The 20,371-nt window shown below is 44.9% G+C and overlaps 1 protein-coding gene across 1 annotated transcript in view; it reads right to left on the bottom strand.

The window, feature by feature from the left end:
* Nucleotides 1-18,216, bottom strand: part of DNAH5 (dynein axonemal heavy chain 5) — a gene marked incomplete at its 5' end in the record, with an annotated part of 188,985 nt that extends 170,769 nt beyond the window's left edge. Inside the window, 3 exons of the mRNA XM_081873195.1 lie at nt 259-343; nt 2,626-2,760; nt 18,088-18,216. Coding sequence (XP_081729321.1) covers nt 259-343; nt 2,626-2,760; nt 18,088-18,216 — 349 coding nt within the window. The remainder of the gene's footprint in view (nt 1-258; nt 344-2,625; nt 2,761-18,087) is intronic.
* Between the last annotated feature and the right edge of the window lie 2,155 nt (nt 18,217-20,371).

Below are 20,371 nucleotides of genomic sequence, written 5' to 3'. Positions count from 1 at the left end.
TATTGTATTTTAGTGTTTTGTTGGAAGCTGCCCAGAGTTCCATGAAGGAGATGGGGGGAAAAGTCTCGAGATTCAGAGCAATCTCTAGATATGGATATGCATTTGGATTGTTGTAAATTTATATTTATATTTGTAAAATCAAATAAAAATGATTTTAAAAAAATAAAATAACCTTTTAAAGAGCACGTCCTGTGTGTGTAAAGAGCTGATGGGTTGTATCTTTGACTGCCAAATAAGTATGGGCAATACTTTCCCTACCTGTTTCCATTGCTTCCATCTCTTGATAGTAGAACATGACGTGACGAAAGCCACCAGCAATGAAGAATTTATCAATACGCTCTATCTGTTAAAAGTTCACCATTTGTAGTTAACAGTTTAAAGTTAAATGTATATCAGTGCCTTGCTATGAGAAATAGCAAGAGCTAAACATGTCCATGTGCCAGATTTATTTGCATACATTTGCAAAGAGTATGGAAATCAGGTCTTTCAACAACCTGCACATGCTTTCAACACCTTGGGGGCCTATCTGCTCTTTCCAGGCATGGGTCTGTGCTTAAAAGCTCTGTGCCGAAGCATTGCATTTTATTTTATTTGCACCAGAGCTTTCTCCGCGAAAACCCACTCTTTAGTGCTTCATCGGAGCAAACATCATGTTTCCCACAAATTGCCGTTTCCTCCGATTGAGCTTTAAAGAGCGGGTTTTCACAGGGAAAGCTACGAGGTGAAAAGGAGCAGAGAAAGGGTTAGTGTGGACACAGCCATGGAGCAAGCTGATCAGGCGCCTGGGGTGGCACACGTGCCCTGCGCATAGGGTTGCGGCCAGCCGCCCATGGGGTGGGGCAAGCCAGGGTAGGATGTTCCGCAGGGCCTCTGAGGCGTCTGCCTGGCTCCTCCCACTCAGCCGCCCTACAGGTGGCAGGCAGACCATTTGAGGCAGTGGGCCTGCGGGCTCCCAAGCCACCACGTCACTCCCAGGAGAGACATGTGGCTCGGGCACACTGCAAGCCCTGCAGTGACTGCCGCCCGGCATTTTGTCACCCCCCTCAATGGTGACACCCAGGGCGGACTGCCCCCACCGCGCCCCCCTTCCTCCACCCCTGTGTGAACAAGCCCTGATAGTGTAGTTGAGCCTGCTGAAGTTTTAAGCTCATTCCAGGCACAACTAACTGTGCACGGGTCAACGTTGCCCGATGGTGTGTGACCAGGAAATAATTGGGGAGGTCTGAGTGGCACTTCCCTGTGCTCTTGTCTGCTCTCATGGGAAGGAATCGTACCACAGGATCTCACAAGGAGAAGAAGACCTTAAAACAGTGGTTCTCAACCTGTGGGTCCCCAGATGTTGTTGGACTGCAACTCCCACCATCCCTGAGCTCTGGCCTTGCTAGCTAGGGGTGTTGGGAGTTGTAGTTCAACAACATCTGGGGACCCACAGGTTGAGAAAGGCGGCCTTAAAAAGGCCTTGCCCACAAGGGTTTGGGACTGTTTTGACACCCAGGCTTCCCACTCACCCTTGGGTAAGGCCCTCACTGAGCTACTCAGGTCACGGGTTGATAGGATGTCAGAGACTGGCTGGATGAGGAAGAGCGGTGGGAGCCACCTGCCCAAGATGGCAACTTGGACCCCAGATCATGGTGGTGGAACTCTGAGGGTGTGCTAGAAGCAGAAGGTTTGAGCAATCAAGGGCGTCAGGAGAAGGGCCTTCCAGGACAGGATTAGAGGCTGAAAGTCACAGTGTGAGTGGCGACTCAGACAGAGAGCAGTCAGACGTTGCCCTTGCTACACAACACCAGGGCAGCCCCAGTCCTGCTGGCTCTCTTGCCAGACAGGCCCACAGGGAGAGCCCACCGAACTCAACACAGCCTTCGTCTGCTCAGGAGGAATCCAAAATGAGAGGCTAGAGAGGGAAGGGTAGGGTGAGTGGTCAATTTTAGCAATGTCCCAGTTAAATTAATACAAGCCGGAGGACTCTGCTGTGTTATTTTCTGCTAATAAAAAGCTAATTGCCATTTCATGCCTCCAGTTCCTTCCTGCCCTGTGGATGACCTGGGCTCGCTTGACAACCTCTCAACCTCAATTGGCACCTTAGAAATTATGGATTTTTGAGAGTGGTGCAGAAGAGTATTAATCCAAACTCCCCTTAAATATAACAAAGCCACAGCCCCAAGGAGCCTCAGTTGGCCTCGGGTAGCCAAGGTGTCCGGCCGGCTACAGCGAGCCATCCCTCTTGGAAATGGCTCTGTAGCTTTGTGACATCCTCACACTCACAATGTGATTTGTACCAAGGCATAAACTGCCGTCCTGGAATCCTAATAGGATGAAGGGTGATCTATAAATATTTTAAATTATGTTCCTGACTCACTAGGATCATCTGTTTCCAGGAAGATGACCCAGAACTGAGCAGGAGGAGAGGAGGAATGCTAAAGCATCAGCAGAAGCAATAAACTGGCGTACAAAACATCTGAAGGGATTTTTCGAAAACCATTTTGCTCCATTTACAGTGAAGCGAGTGAACATTTGGCGCAGGCCAACTTGCATGTTCTTAAATGCATCCACAATCAACATGGCATTAAATCCGTTCCGCTCCCAGCAGGTTTCTGCCTTCTGAAGCTACAGCCATTAGCCTACCTGATTTCCTTCAAGGATTGCATCTTCCACTTCAGCCTTCTCTAAATCCACGCAGGAAGCAACAATCGACAGGATATAATCATGCCTGCCATCCAGGTGAGCACGCTTGGCCTCTTTTTCCTCCTTCAGCTTTTGCTGGAAGGACAAAATTCCCATTAGTACCTTAGAGGGAACTTAGCGTTTCTTTCCAGGCCCTGCATTAGAAGCTCAAAAATTCCCGATGCTTGAAAAAGCAAAAACTCCATGTGATATTCTTGGGGGAGGGGAAAATCTCACTGTTCACTGGGTAGGGCTGCAGTCATATGTAAGTTCCTTCGGATTCATTCAACGGGAACTTTCCCCCAAGTATAAATGTGTTATGTTATGTACTGAAGTTCTCACCCTGGGCAAGCAGGGGGATACTGTGGATAGTTTTCACTCAGGTCCACATATGTAAATAAAGGATTGAAAGTGACGTTCAGTGATTGGACAGTTACAGAAAGTGGTTACTGTTGCATTGTAGTGGAGCTCTATATAAGCAGGCTGGCTGAACCCTTCAGTTCTGTTCTGTTCTGTTCTGTTCTGTGAATAAACAAGAGCTGTTTGAAGAATCGCTGTGTCGTCTGATATGTTCACCCACAACTTAACACGTTATATGAAAGGCTGCCTCTGAAGGTTCGGAAACTTCAGCTAGTGCAGAATTCAGCAACCAAGCTGCTCACCGGAGCAAGACGGTTTGAGCATATTACACCGATCCTGGTCCCACTGCAATGGCTACCAATTAGTTTCCGGGCCCAATTCAAAGTGCTGGTTTTGACCTATAAAGCCTTAAATAGCTTAGGACCGCAAGGACCGTCTCTTTCCATATGAACCTACCCAGAACCTGAGATCATCTTCTGAGGCCCTTCTTCATGTGCCTCCTCTTTGAGAGGGTGGCAACACGAGAACAGGCCTTTTCTGCAGTGGCCCCCATCTGTGAAATGCTCTCTCCAGGGAAGTTCGCATGGCGCCTTCATTATAGACCTTTAGGTGCCAGGCAAAAACGTTCCTTTTTAACCAGGCCTTTGGTTGATCTATAACCTTTTAAAATGTGGCTTTTTTCTTTGGGGGGGGGTGTTATTGGGTTGTTGTTTTTATTCTGTTGTTGTGATCTTTTCTGTGAACTGCCCTGAGACCTCTGAGTATAGGGCGGTATATAAACTCAATTAATCATCATCATCATCATCACATCATGTATAGAATTGGGCTCTGAAGCTGTCAAGGGAGTTAGGAATGCAGATGGACTCCAAATCCCCAGTGGCGGAGGAAGGGGGGTGGTCCGCCCTGGGTTTCATCCCTGAGGGGGGTGACATTGCCGTGCCGGGCCCCCCCCCCGGACACTCACTACAGGCAGCACACACACCCCCCCCGGGATGCTTGACGCTCACCGTGGGCAGCAGCCCCCTGGGACGCTCGCCATGGGCAGCACCCCCTATGGTGGCTAGCCCCGCCCCCATGGTGGCTAGCCCCGCCCCTGCAGGAGGCTAGCCCCACCCCTGGGTACACAGCATGTGTGCCGCACCAGGTGCTTGAGCAGCTAGCTCCGCCTCTGCAAATTTCATCAGCCCCGGACAGTATGGCCAATGGCCAGAGGTGATGTGAGTTGTAGTCCAACTACCTCATGGTGCAATGAATCAGTGTGTCCGGCTGTTAACCAGAAGGTTGGTGGTTCGAGCCCACCCAGGGACAGCTGTGGGCAGGATTCCTGCATTGTAGGGGGTTGGACTCAATGACCCTCTTCCAACCCTACAATTCTATACATCTGGAGGGCCACATAGGCTTTGCCATGTACCCACAGGAAGGGATTGGTTAGGCACTGTTTTCCTGACAGCTGAGGGGACAGAATGATTTCTTCGTTTATTTCCAATGGATTCCAAAATGCCTGCTTCTCAAAATGAGATCTAAGCGGGCTTTCGATTGTCGCCCAAATGAGCCATGCATCATTTGACTTCCTGAAAACGTCCTCGCCATGGGGTTGGAAAACAAAAGCCAATCATTTGATAAAAGCAACCTGAAAGATGGAGAGATCTCATTTCACCCGGGCAGCAAATTGCCTTCGACCGTTTGACAATAGCAGCAGCAGCTGCCAGAGCTGCTAAGCAACAGGTTACCCAAGCTGCCACAAACAAAACATTACAGAGGGGGTGTGCCAGTTTCTAGTCTCAGGCTATCGTTTTCGGTCGTGGTCCAAGCTTCAGAAAGCCAATAGGGGTGACGCAGGGGGGTGTCTTTGCATTCAAAAAAACATGAGAAAGGATATCACATTTAAGAACTAACATACTGTTCCCTTCAGTGGCTGGCAGGAATCCTGACAAAGCCCACAATCAGCAACATGAAAACAACAAAATTCTCTGTAGTTTTTGGGTTTACATTTAGTTACCATGGCTAATAGACCTATTTCGCTTATAACAAAAGGAGGGGGGACTGCAACTCTCCAATGAAGGTACTGAGACAAAAAGCAATCCATCATGAAATAAATAAGACTGCAATATCAGCTCATGAATCACAAGATACGGTATTATAAGGATTCCAATATACACAGCTCACTCCATCATCTACGTTAAGTATCTCAAAACAAGCCGTCATTCCATATCTAAAGACCTTCTAGAAGACGCGGCGGTCTTTACGGTGGGAATTTTTTCCCATTCAGAATACATAAATCATCAGAGCCCATAATGGGCGGAAGTTTAATTCATGAGGTAATAATAAAAAATTATGCACTAATAATGATCTGTCACTCTTCTTCAAATGGAAAAAGGGGAAAGGATTAAAAAAAAAATAAGAAAAAGAGAAGAAGCTTCACGCAAGAAAACAACCATCTATCTGTTCTCCAGGAACTCTTTACCTCATGTTAAAACAAGAAAGTTCTAAGCAATCCTGTGCTTTCTCTCTGTGTGCAATCGTTTACCATCTTTATTGTTTTGAATCAATAAAATGGTTATTTTGGGGAGTGGAAGGGTATCCTTTGGGATTCTGGATGTAGAAGGGGAGATTTAGAACTAAGAGGCCCAAAAGAGCATCCCTACCTTTTGCGATGCCCATCCCCCACCCCAGCTACTGGTTTTTGAAGAATAGGGGAGAAAATCACATGCCCATACTTCCACTTGCAGCTTTTCCCCAGGAAAACCCAATCTTTACTGCTGAATTGGAGCAAACACCAACTGGGTTTTCTGCATATTGACATTTGCTCTGATTTAGCGCATATTTTCTTCAATAATTATTTTTATTTGGACCATTTATATACCGCTCGTAGTTAAACAAAACTCTTAAGTGGTTTACAGCATAGGTCTTAAATACCTTAAATAAATAGCAAATACCAAAACAAAAAAGAGAGAATTTCTACGTTCTATAAAACTTAACTAAATAGAGCATCAAAATAAACATTGCCACATAAAAGTCAGCTGCAAAAAAAATGCTAGGAAAATCCATAGTAAAGGACTAAATCCAAGCATCCTCTAAAGATCAGGAAGCAAAATAATTAAAAATGAAAATGAGCTTAAAAGTATAAATTTCACCTTTTTTAAAAAAACTAAATTAAAACCTCAGTCACAATGAAGCAAAAGAAAATCAACTCATTCTTCCCCACCGCCATACGTCAATCAATCATTCCATTAAATGCTGATTATTGAGCATTCGTTCCCATTTGCTCTCCTGTACTTTTCAGCACATTTCCCCCTCACTTTCCTTACTGCAAAGGATTCAGGGAGGGAAGTAGGTTTGTTGCCCAAGAGCACCGAATCCACTTGTATTGCACAACCAGAATCGGCTGGTATGCAATTCCCAGCCGCAAAACAGCAAGGGTCTCTGGCGCTTACCTTCAAAACTCTGCTGATGCTTTGTTTCCAAAGTTGTCTCTTCCCACTTCTGAACATTTTGCTAGCTAAAGTTCACTAACAGTTAATCGGAAGCCAACATTTGCTTTGTTGCTCCAAGTCCCTTAGTCGAAACTTTTGGGGCACGAGGATCTCTGGCTAAGATTAGGTGCCTTCAAAATTGGTTTAGATTCCGGAATGTGGCCAATGTTCACAGCTAAAACAGATTGTGAACAGAGCCTAGCCCACCCAGAGAAGCCAAACGTTGCTCTAGAACTCAAGAGTCTGAGCTGCTGAGACAAGCCCAACATAGGTGTGGTGTTGTTATGGTAGTGTTGACTTCTGAAACTACACCACCAAATTTGCATATCAATCTTAGCTGTCCCTGTTCCAGTCCTCTCTTTTCTAACCACACTTCATCCTTGGTCTTGTTTGCTCTATGGGTCTTGGGTAAACACTTTCCCCTTTCTTTCTTTCTTTCTTTCTTTCTTTCTTTCTTTCTTTCTTGTGCTCTGTGAGGCAAGACAGGTGAATGGCTGTCAAAAGATGTCAGACCTTACACTGGATTTAATTAATACAGCCACAAACAGAAGCCCAGTCTCTGACTCAGAGCTCCATGAACGTTACTACGATCTCTGGCCATCTTGATCAGCCTGCCTCACAAAGCTATTCCCATTCCTAGTGACTGTGTGAAGTTTAAATACCAGCCAAACTGACAACTCTCTATCCTCATGGGAGATGGACATGAAACATTGACAGGTTTGTTCCCTGAGCTGTTGTAAGGTTTATCAATGTTATGTGCCATCAAGCCAGCTTAACTGATCAATGTCAGAGAAGCGAATGGCCTTGATGCATTTTGAGGGGACGAATTCTACGTTTCCTGTGTTCAGAGACTAGTTTTGCAAACATGGAAAAGACAGAGCCAATAGCCCTTAAGTTTGGATATAAAATTAAATTGGTTCATGCTGTGCAGTACTGTGATAATATTGTGCCAGGACGAACAGCTCATTGCAGCTAAAACCAGCTTTCGCTTTAAAACACACAGCCAGCAGGATGCCACCTACAAGGCTATGAGAAGGCACTTGAAAAGGGGTGAGTTTCTCTTGCCCTGCAAAATGCAGAAAAGCAATACTGTGGTGCCCCCCAGTGGCAAATACATTGTATTATGTAAACTGCAGTATAAAGAAACAACTCACACACAGTTTAAGAAAATGATTTAATATTCCTTTGTGACATGAAGATTACAGCTTAAGCTTTCCATGAAAGTCAACAAGACTGTGCCAACACAAGAAAAAAATCCTTGCGCCCAGATATGTGGTGAAACATTCAGAATTTTTGCGCCTGGGCATATAGAATAGGTAAGTTGAAATAGCAGGCTGGGTGTAAACAACATCATACCATGGTAGTCCTGATCTTTCTCTAGGGACAAGATGCATCAAACTCCCAATTTATGCCCAGTTTAGAATCTCTCCCTCATTATAACTGGGAGAGCATATGGATTCTTCTTCTTTAAGACTGGAAATCAAGTCACACTCTCTGGTTAATTAATTGATCTAGATATCTAGATTCATCACACTCTTGTCTCAAGGAGCTCAGAGCTATCTCCCACCCCTCACCCTCACAAAAACTCTGTGAGGTAGGTTAGACCGAGAAGGTGGCTGGCTCGACGTCACCTAGTAAGCTTTGTGGCTGAGTGTGGGTTCAAACCCAGATGTCCTTGGTCTACTACTATTAATCCTTCCCTGACTTTGACTCCAGTTTTATGTTCCTGCTGGTTTTCAGCATCGTCTCTCAACTCCTATATGATTCCGAGCAGAAGAATTGCACTGAGGGCCATTTGCTTGCTGAGTAATAAAAATTGTGGCCTCCTTCTCTCTCTCTAATTGAACTTATATATGTTCAGTTGCAAGGATGTCGTGGGAGATTTCAACAATGGGCAAGATTCAAGGAGGTGAAAAGGATTGTGGACATGCTGAGTGTGGACGTTTGATAACATTTGTTACAGGGTTTAAGAGTACTTATTGATTATTTCTTTAGGGTGGGATTCAGCTAATAAGTCCTGTCAGCAGTAGCCCTGTGCAAGGGCTTAAACATCCAGCCTACCTTCCTTAACGAAAGGCAAATTGAAATTGAATGCCTTGAAAGCCATTCTTCTTTTTCTTCTTTGGCAATCACTCGTAGCCAAGTAAGATTACCTTCCATGAACACGGTCTTAACAGTGAGTCCGTAAGTGACTGTGGAGGCTAATTCTGGATCCAAAACCCTAAAATGTATTTTATATAATTGACTTTTTATCTGTATTTCTATTCTTTATGCATCATATTTTTTTTATTGCTATGGCCAATGGCTGATGCAAATAAAGATTCATTCATTCATTCTGCATCCACACGTCCTTCCACAGTGGGGGCATAGGTTTCTGGGCAGGAGTTGATCAAGGTAGTAAAGGTAAAGGGACCCCTGACCATTAGGTCCAGTCGCGGATGACTCTGGGGTTGTGGCACTCATTTCACTTTATTAGCTGAGGGAGCCGGGGTACAGTTTCCGGGTCATGTGGCCAGCATGACTAAGCCGCTTCTGGCAAACCAGAGCAGCACATGGAAATGCTGTTTACCTTCCCGCTGGAGCGGTACCTATTTATCTACTTGCACTCTGACGTGCTTTCGAACTGCTAGCTTGGCAGGAGCAGGGACTGAGCAACGGGAGCTCACCCCATCGCAGGGATTTGAACCGCCGACCTTCTGATCAGCAACTCTTAGGCTCTGTGGTTTAACGCACAGCGCCACCCGCATCAAGGTGAGGGTTTGCCAAATGTGCCTTCCTCTTAACACGTTTTTCCCTTTTGTCTTGAGTTTGAGCATCTTCAAAACCCAAGAAACCTTTGGTAAACACTGTTCTCCAACTGGAGCACTCACAGGCCAGTGTTTCTCAGTTGTCGGTATTTATGCTACATTTTTAAAGATTTGCCTTGGGAGAGTCTTTAAACCTCTTTTGTTGACCACCAGCATTAAGCTTTCCATTTTTAAGTTTGGAATAGAGTAGTTGCTTTGGAAAATGATCATCAGGCATCCACACAACATGACCAGTCCAACGAAGTTGATGTTGAAGAGTCATCACTTTGACAATAGTGATCTTTGCTTTTTCCAGTACACTGGCATTAGTTCGCCTGTCTTCCCAAGTGATGTGTAACATTTTTCAGAGACACTGTTGATGGAATCTTTTGAGGAGCTGGAGATGATGTTTATAAGTTGTCCATGTTTCACAAGCGTACAGTAAGATTGGTAGTATGATAGCTTTGTAAACAAGCATACTGGTTTCCCTGTGAGTGTCCTGGTCTTCAAATACTCTGCACTTCAATCGGGAGAAAGTTGCAATCGCAGAGCTCAGGCGATACTGGGTTACTCCGATGAAAATAGGAAAATCCTATTCCACACCCTCCAACGTTTCTCTGATGAAAATAGGGACATCCTACCACACCCTCCAACATCTCTCCGATGAAGATAGGGACGTCCTAAGAAAAAGCGAGACATTCCAGGATAAAATCATAAACCAGGATGGCTTCTGTAAATTCGGAACTGTCCCTGGAAAATAGGGACACTTGAGGGGTCTGGAAGGCCCACCTAAAAGAAAACAAGGAGACAAATGTGCCTCCCTCCAACTCTATGAATCTATGGCTGGCAGATCCACATCAATGGTGCCATCACTGAAAAGGCCCTGTCTCTCGTGCCTGCCAATCTGATTGTGTCTGCTGGTGGCTTGCAAGCAAGCCCTCTGCAGTGGATCATAAGCCCCAGGCAGGTTCACATGGAGGCAAGTGGCACTTCAGACAAGCTCCTTGCAAACTATCTGGGGCCTTAAAAGGCCAACATTGGCCTTTTAAATTGAGCTCACAAGCAGTCAGGCAACCAGTGCAACTGATACAGAATGACTGTATCATTAATTATTTCATATGTTCCAAGGTTCAGCCATGGGACTGAATATCAGTTTCTGGGCTGAGCCCAGGCACAGATTCATAGCTGTTTCATCCGTGGTTTGTACTGGAGCTGATCTGAGCTTTCTCAGAAATAAAAAGCTCCCATATTTTAAAAAGAAGAAATGCAGTTTCAAGGAGGAAAAAAGTGAAGCCACAGGATCGACAGTATCTGCAAGAGGTCCTCCCCATTCCACTCCTACTTATACCAGTGGTCTTATATTTCATAGAATTGTAGAGTTGGGAGGTACCCTGTGGATTATCTAGTCCAACCCCCGCAATGCAGGAATCTGCAGCTGTCCCGTACGGGGATTGAACCTGCAACCTTGGAGTTATCAGCACTACGCTCTAACAAACTGAGCTATCCAGCCTTCCACTATTTAACAGACGTTTCTCCACTGGCACCTGGAAATAATGTGGAATAGATCAAATACAGGATAGACTTTTACAGGCTGGGAGCTAGCACATCAAAAAGGGATCACAGTTAACTGGGGAAACAGGGGGTACTTCAGAGCTCAACAGACCTCAGTCATGAAAGTGAATGCAAGTAACAGATAATAATACATGCACCCTGGTTTATGGTAGTGCAAAATGCAGGTTGCCACCAGCAGACCTGATAATGAAATTGATTTGCACTCTGCTTTCTTTTTTTATGAGCAATTGACCGACATTAGCTAACAAGGGTGGCTTTTAATTAGAGGCTGTCGACAACTAGAGTTTCATGGCCATATTGCCAGATGCAACTCTAAATTTAAGAGGGCAGGTGGTCTTGTATGAAGAAGCGCTCAACGGGGGGGAGAGTTGGATTTCTTGGGAGACTATTTCTGGGCTCACTCGTTAAGTGTAGTAGAACTTGCTCAGGGAAGAAAGAAAATACAGTGGACCCTCCACATCTAGAGGTGCCACTTCTGCACACACACACACGGCGCAATAGAGCATTTCTGCACATGCGTGTAGGGTGAAACCCGGAAGTATACACTTCCAGGTTTGCCGCGTTTACAACCCGAAAGTTATGTTATCCAAAAGTAACATAACCTGAGGATCCACTTTAACTTAATGCATTGCAAGGCAGCTCAGTGGCCTGACTGGCACCTTTTTTTGTCCTTCAGATCTCTCCTCAAAACCCATTTTCCTTAAAGCGTTTGTTTTTAACTCCTTAGACCCAGTTCAGGTACCTTTTGACCACCATGGAATCATTCCCCTGTGAGAGACCCCTGGGCATCTTTTGCAACTCAGACAAGATAATGCAGTGCTTTGAACCAACGTCTTCCCCATGGTGAGTGTGTTGTAATATACAGGTACTGAATCACACTTGCGTGCATGAAAGGGTTAATGAGCCCTGAGCTGAAATTACTAGAGTGGGTGCGGCCTAGCAGGCTCTCAGCATCCTCTGATCCCCAGCCCTTCTCAGTCTCTTTCGCTGTGTGTTTCCTGGAACAAGCAAAGGAGCCATGCAGCCATGGCTCCCTGTAAGTGAAATGAATCTCTACAAAATGAGATTTTATAGCCTGCACTTTTGCTAACCGAAAGATTGCACAATCCTTTTTGTAAGGAAATTAAGCACTTATTTTTTAAGTTGTTTGGAACCTTTCTTCTTCTACTTTGTTTTACTGCCAAGGGATGGAGATTGTTTGATAAAACTTCTAGAAGCCCTGAGTTAAAATTTAAAAAAGCCTCACTTATTTAAAAAGCAAAGCATCTGTGATTTATTCTAGCCTAAGTATTTCATGGCAAACTTTTGTTTAAAGGTGGATGAGGGCAGATGCGAATCTAACCAAGTTTTAATGTGCTTGCTGCAATCACCCTTGTGTTTAAGTCTGCTATGCGAGAAGTAGAGATCTCTCTTCCAAGCCTCTCTCTCCAGCAGAATGGACATGTGGCTCCTGTGACTTACATTATAGCAGCAACTTAAAAAAGGTTTGCCAAAGCGTCTTGTTTTGTTTCAGTGACCAAGGACAGGAAACCTTCAGCTAGAATAATTAGCAAATTGCTGACCCACTCTGAGCCCTTAGAAGGTGGTAGGTTCATAACCAATCTCATCTAATGACTATCCTGCTCCCATAGTCAATTGCATGGGAGCCAAGAAAACACCTCAGTGAGGTCTTGGTTCTCATTCCAAACTACAGCAAGGACTAAATATATGCTGAACTACAACTCCCATCAGCCCCTGCAAGCAAGGCCAATGGCCAAAGATGATGGGGATTGTAGTTCGGCAACATCCTCTTCTCACAGTAGCCACTAGATGCCAACACTTCAGCATCCCAAGTCATGTGGCACCCCCATAATCTTCAAACCACCATAAGTGAAATTTTACTCTCTTCCTTTTGGAATTATAGGACTTTGTGTCATGGAAATCTACTCAATATTGATCCAGAGTAGATTCCAATATATAATAAGCATGATTCCCAAAAAAAAGACCAGAGGCAATTAATATTTCATCCAGCAGAGCTTTACCGCTACTGAAGGCAAATGAGCATAATGGTCACAAATCCAATACATTCAGGATTGGCACTGTCCATAAGAAAACCAGTTGCAGCAGACTTAAACTTACAGTAACTTACAGTAAGTCTAAACCTTAACACTATAGCATACTATGTATAGAATGCCACACCAGAAGGAAAAGAGTTAGAAAGAGAAAGCTCCTTTTGGACCTACTTTTATAATCAGCATGACCTTCACAGAAAGAGATAAGAGAACCAGTTTAAACCAGCTGTACTCAGCTTCTCTGAAGGAATAACCCAAACAACATCAAGTTTCTTTCACACAGAGAAGCTTCCAGAACCCTCTTGAATTAATTAGAACAGGAAAGATCTCTACACATCAGATCAATACTTTCTATACTAAGAAATGCAAACTGACACTTTGACCCCAGAAACCACAAAAAGCCACCTCACTTTTAGCCTGTATTGTCGATGCAACACACTACCACTGCAGCACAGACACCTGCTTTTGAGTCACCCATTTTTTTCTGGTTTTGCTATCTGTACTGCCCATCCTATGCTCAAGTTTGAGGATCATATCTTAGGGTGGAGCAGTCCCTTATCCTTGGAGTATTTGACCAACCAAAACCCATATTAATTCCTTACAGCTCAGACAAGGCTTCCTTAACATATTTCCACACTCAACATTTGTACACTTAAGTTTAAATTCCTCCTTCCCCTCAATGGCCCTATCGTTTCATTAGCATCGTATTGCAATTGTAGCACTGAGGCCTGTGACAGAAGAGGTAGCAGTAGGTGTAAGGAAACCTCAATGTTGGTGGAAATAAACTAAAATTGGAAAGGGAAAATCCCTAATGAGGGAAGCAGCCCCCCCCCCCAAAAAAAAAAACACAGAGAGAACTATATGTGCTCAGTGTCCACAGAGTATTGATGAGGTGGGAGTAGAAAATCAGATGGGGAAGTGGGCATAAAGTTGTATGAGGGGACATCGCTAGTTGATAGTGCAGTCCTATACATGGCCACTGGTCCCATCACCTCCTGGCAAATAGAAGGGGAAGAAATGGAGGCAGTGAGAGATTTTACTTTCTTGGGCTCCATGATCACTGCAGATGGTGACAGCAGCCATGAAATTAAAAGACGCCTGCTTCTTGGGAGAAAAGCAATGACAAACCTAGACAGCATCTTAAAAAGCAGAGACATCACCTTGCCAACAAAAGTCCACATAGTAAAAGCTATGGTTTTCCCAGTAGTGATATATGGAAGTGAGAGCTGGACCATAAAGAAGGCTGATCGCCGAAGAATTGATGCTTTTGAATTATGGTGCTGGAGAGAACAGACTATGGACTGCAAGAAGATCAAACCTATCCATTCTGAAGGAAATCAGCTCTGAGTGCTCACTGGAAGGACAAATCGTGAAGCTGAGGCTCCAATACTTTGGCCACCTCATGAGAAGAGAAGACTCCCTGGAAAAGACCCTGATGTTGGGAAAGATGGAGGGCACAAGGAGAAGGGGACAACAGAGGATGAGATGGGTGGACAGTGTTCTCAAAGCTACCAGCATGAGTTTGATCAAATTGCGGGAGGCAGTGGAAGGCAGGAGTGCCTGGCGTGCTCTGGTCCATGGGGTCACGAAGAGTCGGACACGACTAAACAACAACAACAACAACAACCTCTGAGGTAAGCCCTATTGATTGTAATGGGACATTACCCAGGTATGTGCAGCCTAAAACGCTAAACAGAAGCACTCAAACATTTTGTTGCATATGCCACTTGAGTGGGGGTAAAACGTATTTGGCCAAAATGCTCCTTCACATTACAGGTGGCTGAATCTTTGCATAAACAGTGCAAGAGAGGCTCAAAGATCATTTTGCTTTGTCAACTATTAACCAGACTTGTTAACCTGCCGGCCCTTCCTCCAGGGAACTCGGCAATAATTTTCTCCGATAGCTTGGGCTAACGCAGGGGTCAGCAACCTTTTTCAGCCATGGGCTGGTCTACCGTCCCTAAGACCATGTGGTGGGCCAGACTATATTTTGGGGGGGGGGGGAATGAACGAATTCCTATGCCCCACAAATAACCCAGAGATGCATATTAAATAAAAAAGCACACATTCTACTCATGTAAAAGCACACTTATTCGCGGACCGGATTGAGAAGGCGATTGGGCCTCATCCAGCCCACGGGCCTTTGGTTGCCTACCCCTGGGCTAACGGATACGAGCTGGCTTTGCACCCAGCAAGTTTCATCACCAAGAATCCAACACTCCAGCCGCCACACAATAGCAGCATCCCCTTTTCACACCTCTGGCACATAAGCATGTGAGAGAGGGGGGGAGGGAGGGAGAGACAGAGGGAGAGAAAGCATGCCACAGTTTACCATCTGCATGCCCAGATCTTCTAACATTAGAAGCTCTGGATTCATCATCTACGGTAACTATTGTGTCTGCTTGATCCCTTTTAACCAGAGCAGTCCACATCCAAATTACATCGTCCTTACAATAGCTGGGTCAGGGCCAAAGAAAGCGGGCTCTTAAATGAGCAAGAAGCTGTTCTCAAAAGTAAATAATGTGCACACATATTCAGAGGTATTTGGCAACATCTAGCAGTCCCCTTGGCAGAAAAGGGTTGCTAGTCAGAAAATTGGCAAAGGAGATTGGAAACCACCAGCTCAGTCCCAATATCCAGAAGGATGTACTAGGGATAGTTGGAGAACAGCCTTTACCAAAGGTGTCATGGAGTTTGAAGACACTCGAACTCAGAACGCAAGGGAGAAACGAGGAAGGCACGCTTGGCAAATCCACACCGTGATCAACTCCCGCCCGGGAACCAATGTCCCCACTGTGGAAGGATGTGTTGATCCAGAGTTGGCCTCCACAGTCACTTACGGACTCATTGTTAAAACCGTGTTTATGGAAGACAATCTTACTCGGCTATGAGTGATAGCCAAAGAAGAAGAAGAAGACTAGGGATAGTACACAGCTCAACTATAGACATCTGGTTTTTTTCAAATAAAAATTGGTGGTTCTTCTGCTTTTAAGTAACCACAGACAACCTCTGTCAAATGGATTTGTGAGAGGGGGCTTTCAAATCCCAAAGTATTCTTTGCAAGCAAGTTTAAGAGATAGTGTCTCTCATTTTAAAAACCAAGCAGTGTTTAAAAATTAGAGCCAGTAGAGTGATCAGGTTATTGGAACAGGGTTGGAGAGTGCCAGATTCAAACCCTAATCAGTCACAGAATCAGAGAATTGTAGATTTGGAAGGGAACTCTGAGGATCATCTAGTCCAAGACCCTGCAATGCAGGAATATGCAGCTGTCCATACGGAAATTGAACCTGCAACCTTGGCATTATCAGCTTCATGCTCTGACCAGCTGAGCTATTCAACTGGCAAAGAAGAGATCCTTTAGGGCTTGAAACCCACAAGGCAAACACCACAGAACAATTGCCTTACCACTGAGCCACAGCAGCAATCAATGGGAGTTCCTTCAGATGACCAACTTACTGAGCATTAATCCTGATTTGTTTGCACCAAGCTTATGCAGTGGTTACACTACATCCGGTCTTCACTGAGCATTCATTTTGTTTGTGGGGTAATCATATAACAATGTGCATTCATCCTGTTTAAATTGCAGGGTGTTTACACATCCTTCCACAAATAATTTGTTCATTCCACACTTTTCAGTACATTTCCCCGTTACTTTCCTAACTGCAAAAAGTCTATGTTGTGTGTGTGGTTCTGGTTTTAACTTGCACTAGGGCAACAAAGCACTTTATTCCATAACTGTTAGCTGCACAAATCTAAACTTCTGGCATGGGCTTCAGTCCTTTCCACAAAATACTTGGCAATCTGGGGCCCTTGATCTAGTCACTCACTCATTCTCAGCTTGAACTAACTCAAAAGATTATTGTGATGCTTAAAAATAAAAATAAGAAGTGGGGTGGAGGGAGAGAGTCAGGGCCGCTGTCTTGAGCTAACAGGGCTTCCCAAATTTGGGTCGCCAGCTCCTTTTTGGGACTATAACTCTCATAATCCCTAGCTAGCATGACCAGGGGTCAGGGGCAATGTCCAAAAACAGCTGGAGACATAAGTTTGGGAAACCCTAAACTAGAAACTAGGAAACTAGGACGTGGGTGGCGCTGTGGGTTAAACCACTGAGCCTTGAGCTTTCCGATCAGAAGGTCGGCGGTTCGAATCCCCACGACAGGGTGGGCTCTCGTTGCTCAGTCCCTGCTCCTGCCAACCTAGCAGTTCAAAAGCACACCAGTGCAAGTAGATAAATAGGTACCGCTCCAGCGGGAAGGTAAACGGCATTTCCGTGCGCTGCTCTGGTTTGCCAGAGGCGGCTTAGTCATGCTGGCCACATGACCTGGAAGCTGTATGCCTGCTCCCTCGGCCGATAAAGCGAGATGAGTGCCGCAACCCCAGGGTCAGCCACGACTGGACCTAATGGTCAGGGCTCCTTTACCTTTAAGCTAGACGAAAGGTTAGATACAGAAATGAATATACTAAATTCTAAACTCCCCAAAGTTCCTACAAGCAGTTGGGAAAGATATGACACACAGCAGAGGTAAACACCCTCAGGGAAATAGAGTGATCAAATTTCAAGGTGCTCTTGCGCTCAAAACAGGTAAGAGCCTCTCCTTACACGTTTCTGGGCAGATTGTGTGCAATACAGTGTATGGGACTCTTCCCCAGCTGACATTGCCGGAAGGCAGTCAATATTCTTCAACCACCTTCTCAAATGCCCGTTTCTTTCTTTGCATGTTGTTTTCCAAGTTCCCTCCCTCCAGCCCCCCACCTCCTTCCTTGTGAGTACATTTCGTAGCGAGGCAAAGTTTGTTCTCGCGCAGCAAAACAGCACCAACTCCGAAGAGGTATGGGAAGAAGGAGTTTCTGCGGGTGCAGCTTCTGACGCCCTGGAATGTCAAGCAGCTGCAAAAATAAAAAAAATTTTAAAAAACTCTTCCCCAGTTCTAATAACAAGAAGAAATCCCTACCCTACACGTCCACAGGTTCAGATTGCCACCCGGGAGGAGGGAGCTGTATCCCCAGAAATCCCCTCTTTTTGCATGCTTTGTTAAAGACCCCGGAACAAACTCGGCTAGGAGATCCGGGCGCAAAAGCAGCTTCCCCGCCCCTGCGTCTCCAGGGTCCCCCTGGAAGGGTCTTCTTCGCGCAGCAAAAGCATCCCGGAGAGCAAGGAAGGACCAGCACGAAGATTCTCACCTGCATCTCTTTGATGTTCTCCATCGGCGCGATGGGCTGAGTCGGTCTGGGATGCTGCGCATGGGAGCCCAACTTGCTCGCGGCGGTGGCGGCGGCCGACGCTTGGCGACCCCCTTCCCCCGTCTCCATCTCCGGCCTTGGAGAGAGAGAGAGCGAGAGAGCGCAAAACGCCTCCTGCCGCTGCCCACTTGGCTGAAGCGCCCGCTACCCGGGCCTGTTTGCTGCCGCTGCTGTTTCCATGGTGAGCCTTGAATCCTCAGACACTTTGCAAGGCTGCTGCTGCTGCCGCTCTTTCTTGCTTCTCTCCAACCCGCTTTTCTTGGCCTGCCTCTGAGGTGCCCCTTCCAGAAACATTCCTAGTGAATCCTCAAAAAAGGCCTGTCTATCAAGTGCAACCTTCTTTTTTAAACGCTGCTTGCACACACCCTCAACAAAAACATACAACCTTTCTCTATTTCTTATTATTCCTTTGCCTGCCTCTGAGCTTTTTCTCTCCCCATCAGGTTGCTGGAGAACATACAGCCTGGAAAATGGCCTGTTCTACCAAGAGCATCTATGTGTTTTATAGATGATAGATAGATAATTTTTATTAAATTTTCTGTTTTTTCACTATTTCAAATACTCATTTTACATCCTTAAGCTGTCAAGAACTTCCCTTCTTCTCTTTCCATGGTTCACTTTACATACCCTAAATCCCTGCATATTTTACAAAAACTGTACCATTCAGTATTCCATTATTGCATCCATCAAAACTTGTTTACACTGTTTAATTTATTTTAATGCAGCCAGCATTTTCAGCTGTGCACAATTATTTCCCATATATTCAATAAACATTGTCCAATCTTTAAACGTATGTTCTCCTTATTCTCTTATTCTATATTGTGAAGTCTGCAAGTTCTGCATATTCTGTCAACTTCTACCAAGCGCATCCATTGCTTCGTCCACAGACTTGCAAGAATTCCAGCTATGCGTGTGCAACATTTTCATGCTGCTTCTGGCCACCACTACAGCCCACCCCATTACAAATTTGCTTAGCAACGTCAATGAAATTTCAAAGTCCTGACCAACCCTTAGGAAGCTGCAGGTAGAGGCTTTGAAAGCGACCTACCCCCCGCCGCCACCGCCGCCAGCTCCCCATGTACCTTTTAGCCTGGAACTGAAAATACAATCCAGCCAAGTCAAACTTTTCATTGATTAGTTGGGATCAAAAGCGTGTGTTTCAGTCTTGTTTTTTAAATCAATGCACACTTCACTGGGTTCTTCACTCTTCCCAGAAGGAAGGCGTGAGCCACAGAGTAGGAAGAAAGAGACAGGGAACTTGCATACCTCCTTTGGAAATCATAACATGCAAGATTCTTCAAAGCGCTGTCACCAGACTAAACAGAAAGCAGCATTGAAAAAGAAGATTAGAAGCCTCTGGAATTTAATCCTTCTCTCCTAACTTTTTTCATTTTAGCAGGATGAGGGTCCGCATTGATTTGCTGAAGAATGAACACACAAACGCACACCACTGGCACCAGGATTTGTGTGCGGCGCAGAGGATTTGGTGATGTGTTCCAGTCCACATTTTCAGGTCCTATGACTGATAACTTAACTGCCCCAGGGTAGATCTCTCCCTGTCAAGTGGCAGAACTGTGCATCAGGTGGAGAGGTGCGATAGTCCAGCTAAGGAGGACCTTACATCTGATGATATATTATGCCGTAATAAATATATAGCAGCCATCTAACGTATTATTAATTATTGTTATTATATTATGCCATAATAAATGTGTTTAATATAAACAGGATAAAATAAAATTGTTAATTTAGAAAAAGTTAAAAACAACAATTTAAAACCTTTTTTATAAAAAGATCAACAATTGTCAGTAAAGCATGAGACTCTTAATCTCAGGGTTGTGGGTTCAAGCCCCATGTTGGACAAAAAGATTCCTGCATTTGCAAGGGTCTGGACTAGATAACCCTCATGGTCCTTCAAACTCCACAATTCTATTATTCTAATAAGCTAAAAACCAGGTTAGCACTCATGTAAACATTCTACATGTCTTCAGTACCAGGCTATTTTGTGCCCTGGAAAAAGCTAGCTACTTGCACGCACACACGCACCCCAACATTTGCTAATTTCAGTTTTCAAAAACAGATGTCTTGTGGGGGGGAATGAAAAGCACAAAACTTGAGACCGCTGCATTTATTTTAAATTGCAAGAATAAGTAATGCAATTAATAATGTTTAATTTTCTTTCTCCAATACAAAACAAAATGTTTTAGTGCACCAATCGTTTTGAATA

This window comes from Podarcis erhardii (assembly GCF_964252035.2).
Source record: "Podarcis erhardii genome assembly, chromosome: 8".
In the NCBI taxonomy this organism is placed as follows: domain Eukaryota; kingdom Metazoa; phylum Chordata; class Lepidosauria; order Squamata; family Lacertidae; genus Podarcis; species Podarcis erhardii.
Note: the sequence above shows the minus strand (reverse complement) of the source record. Positions and strands in the feature narration are given on the sequence as shown.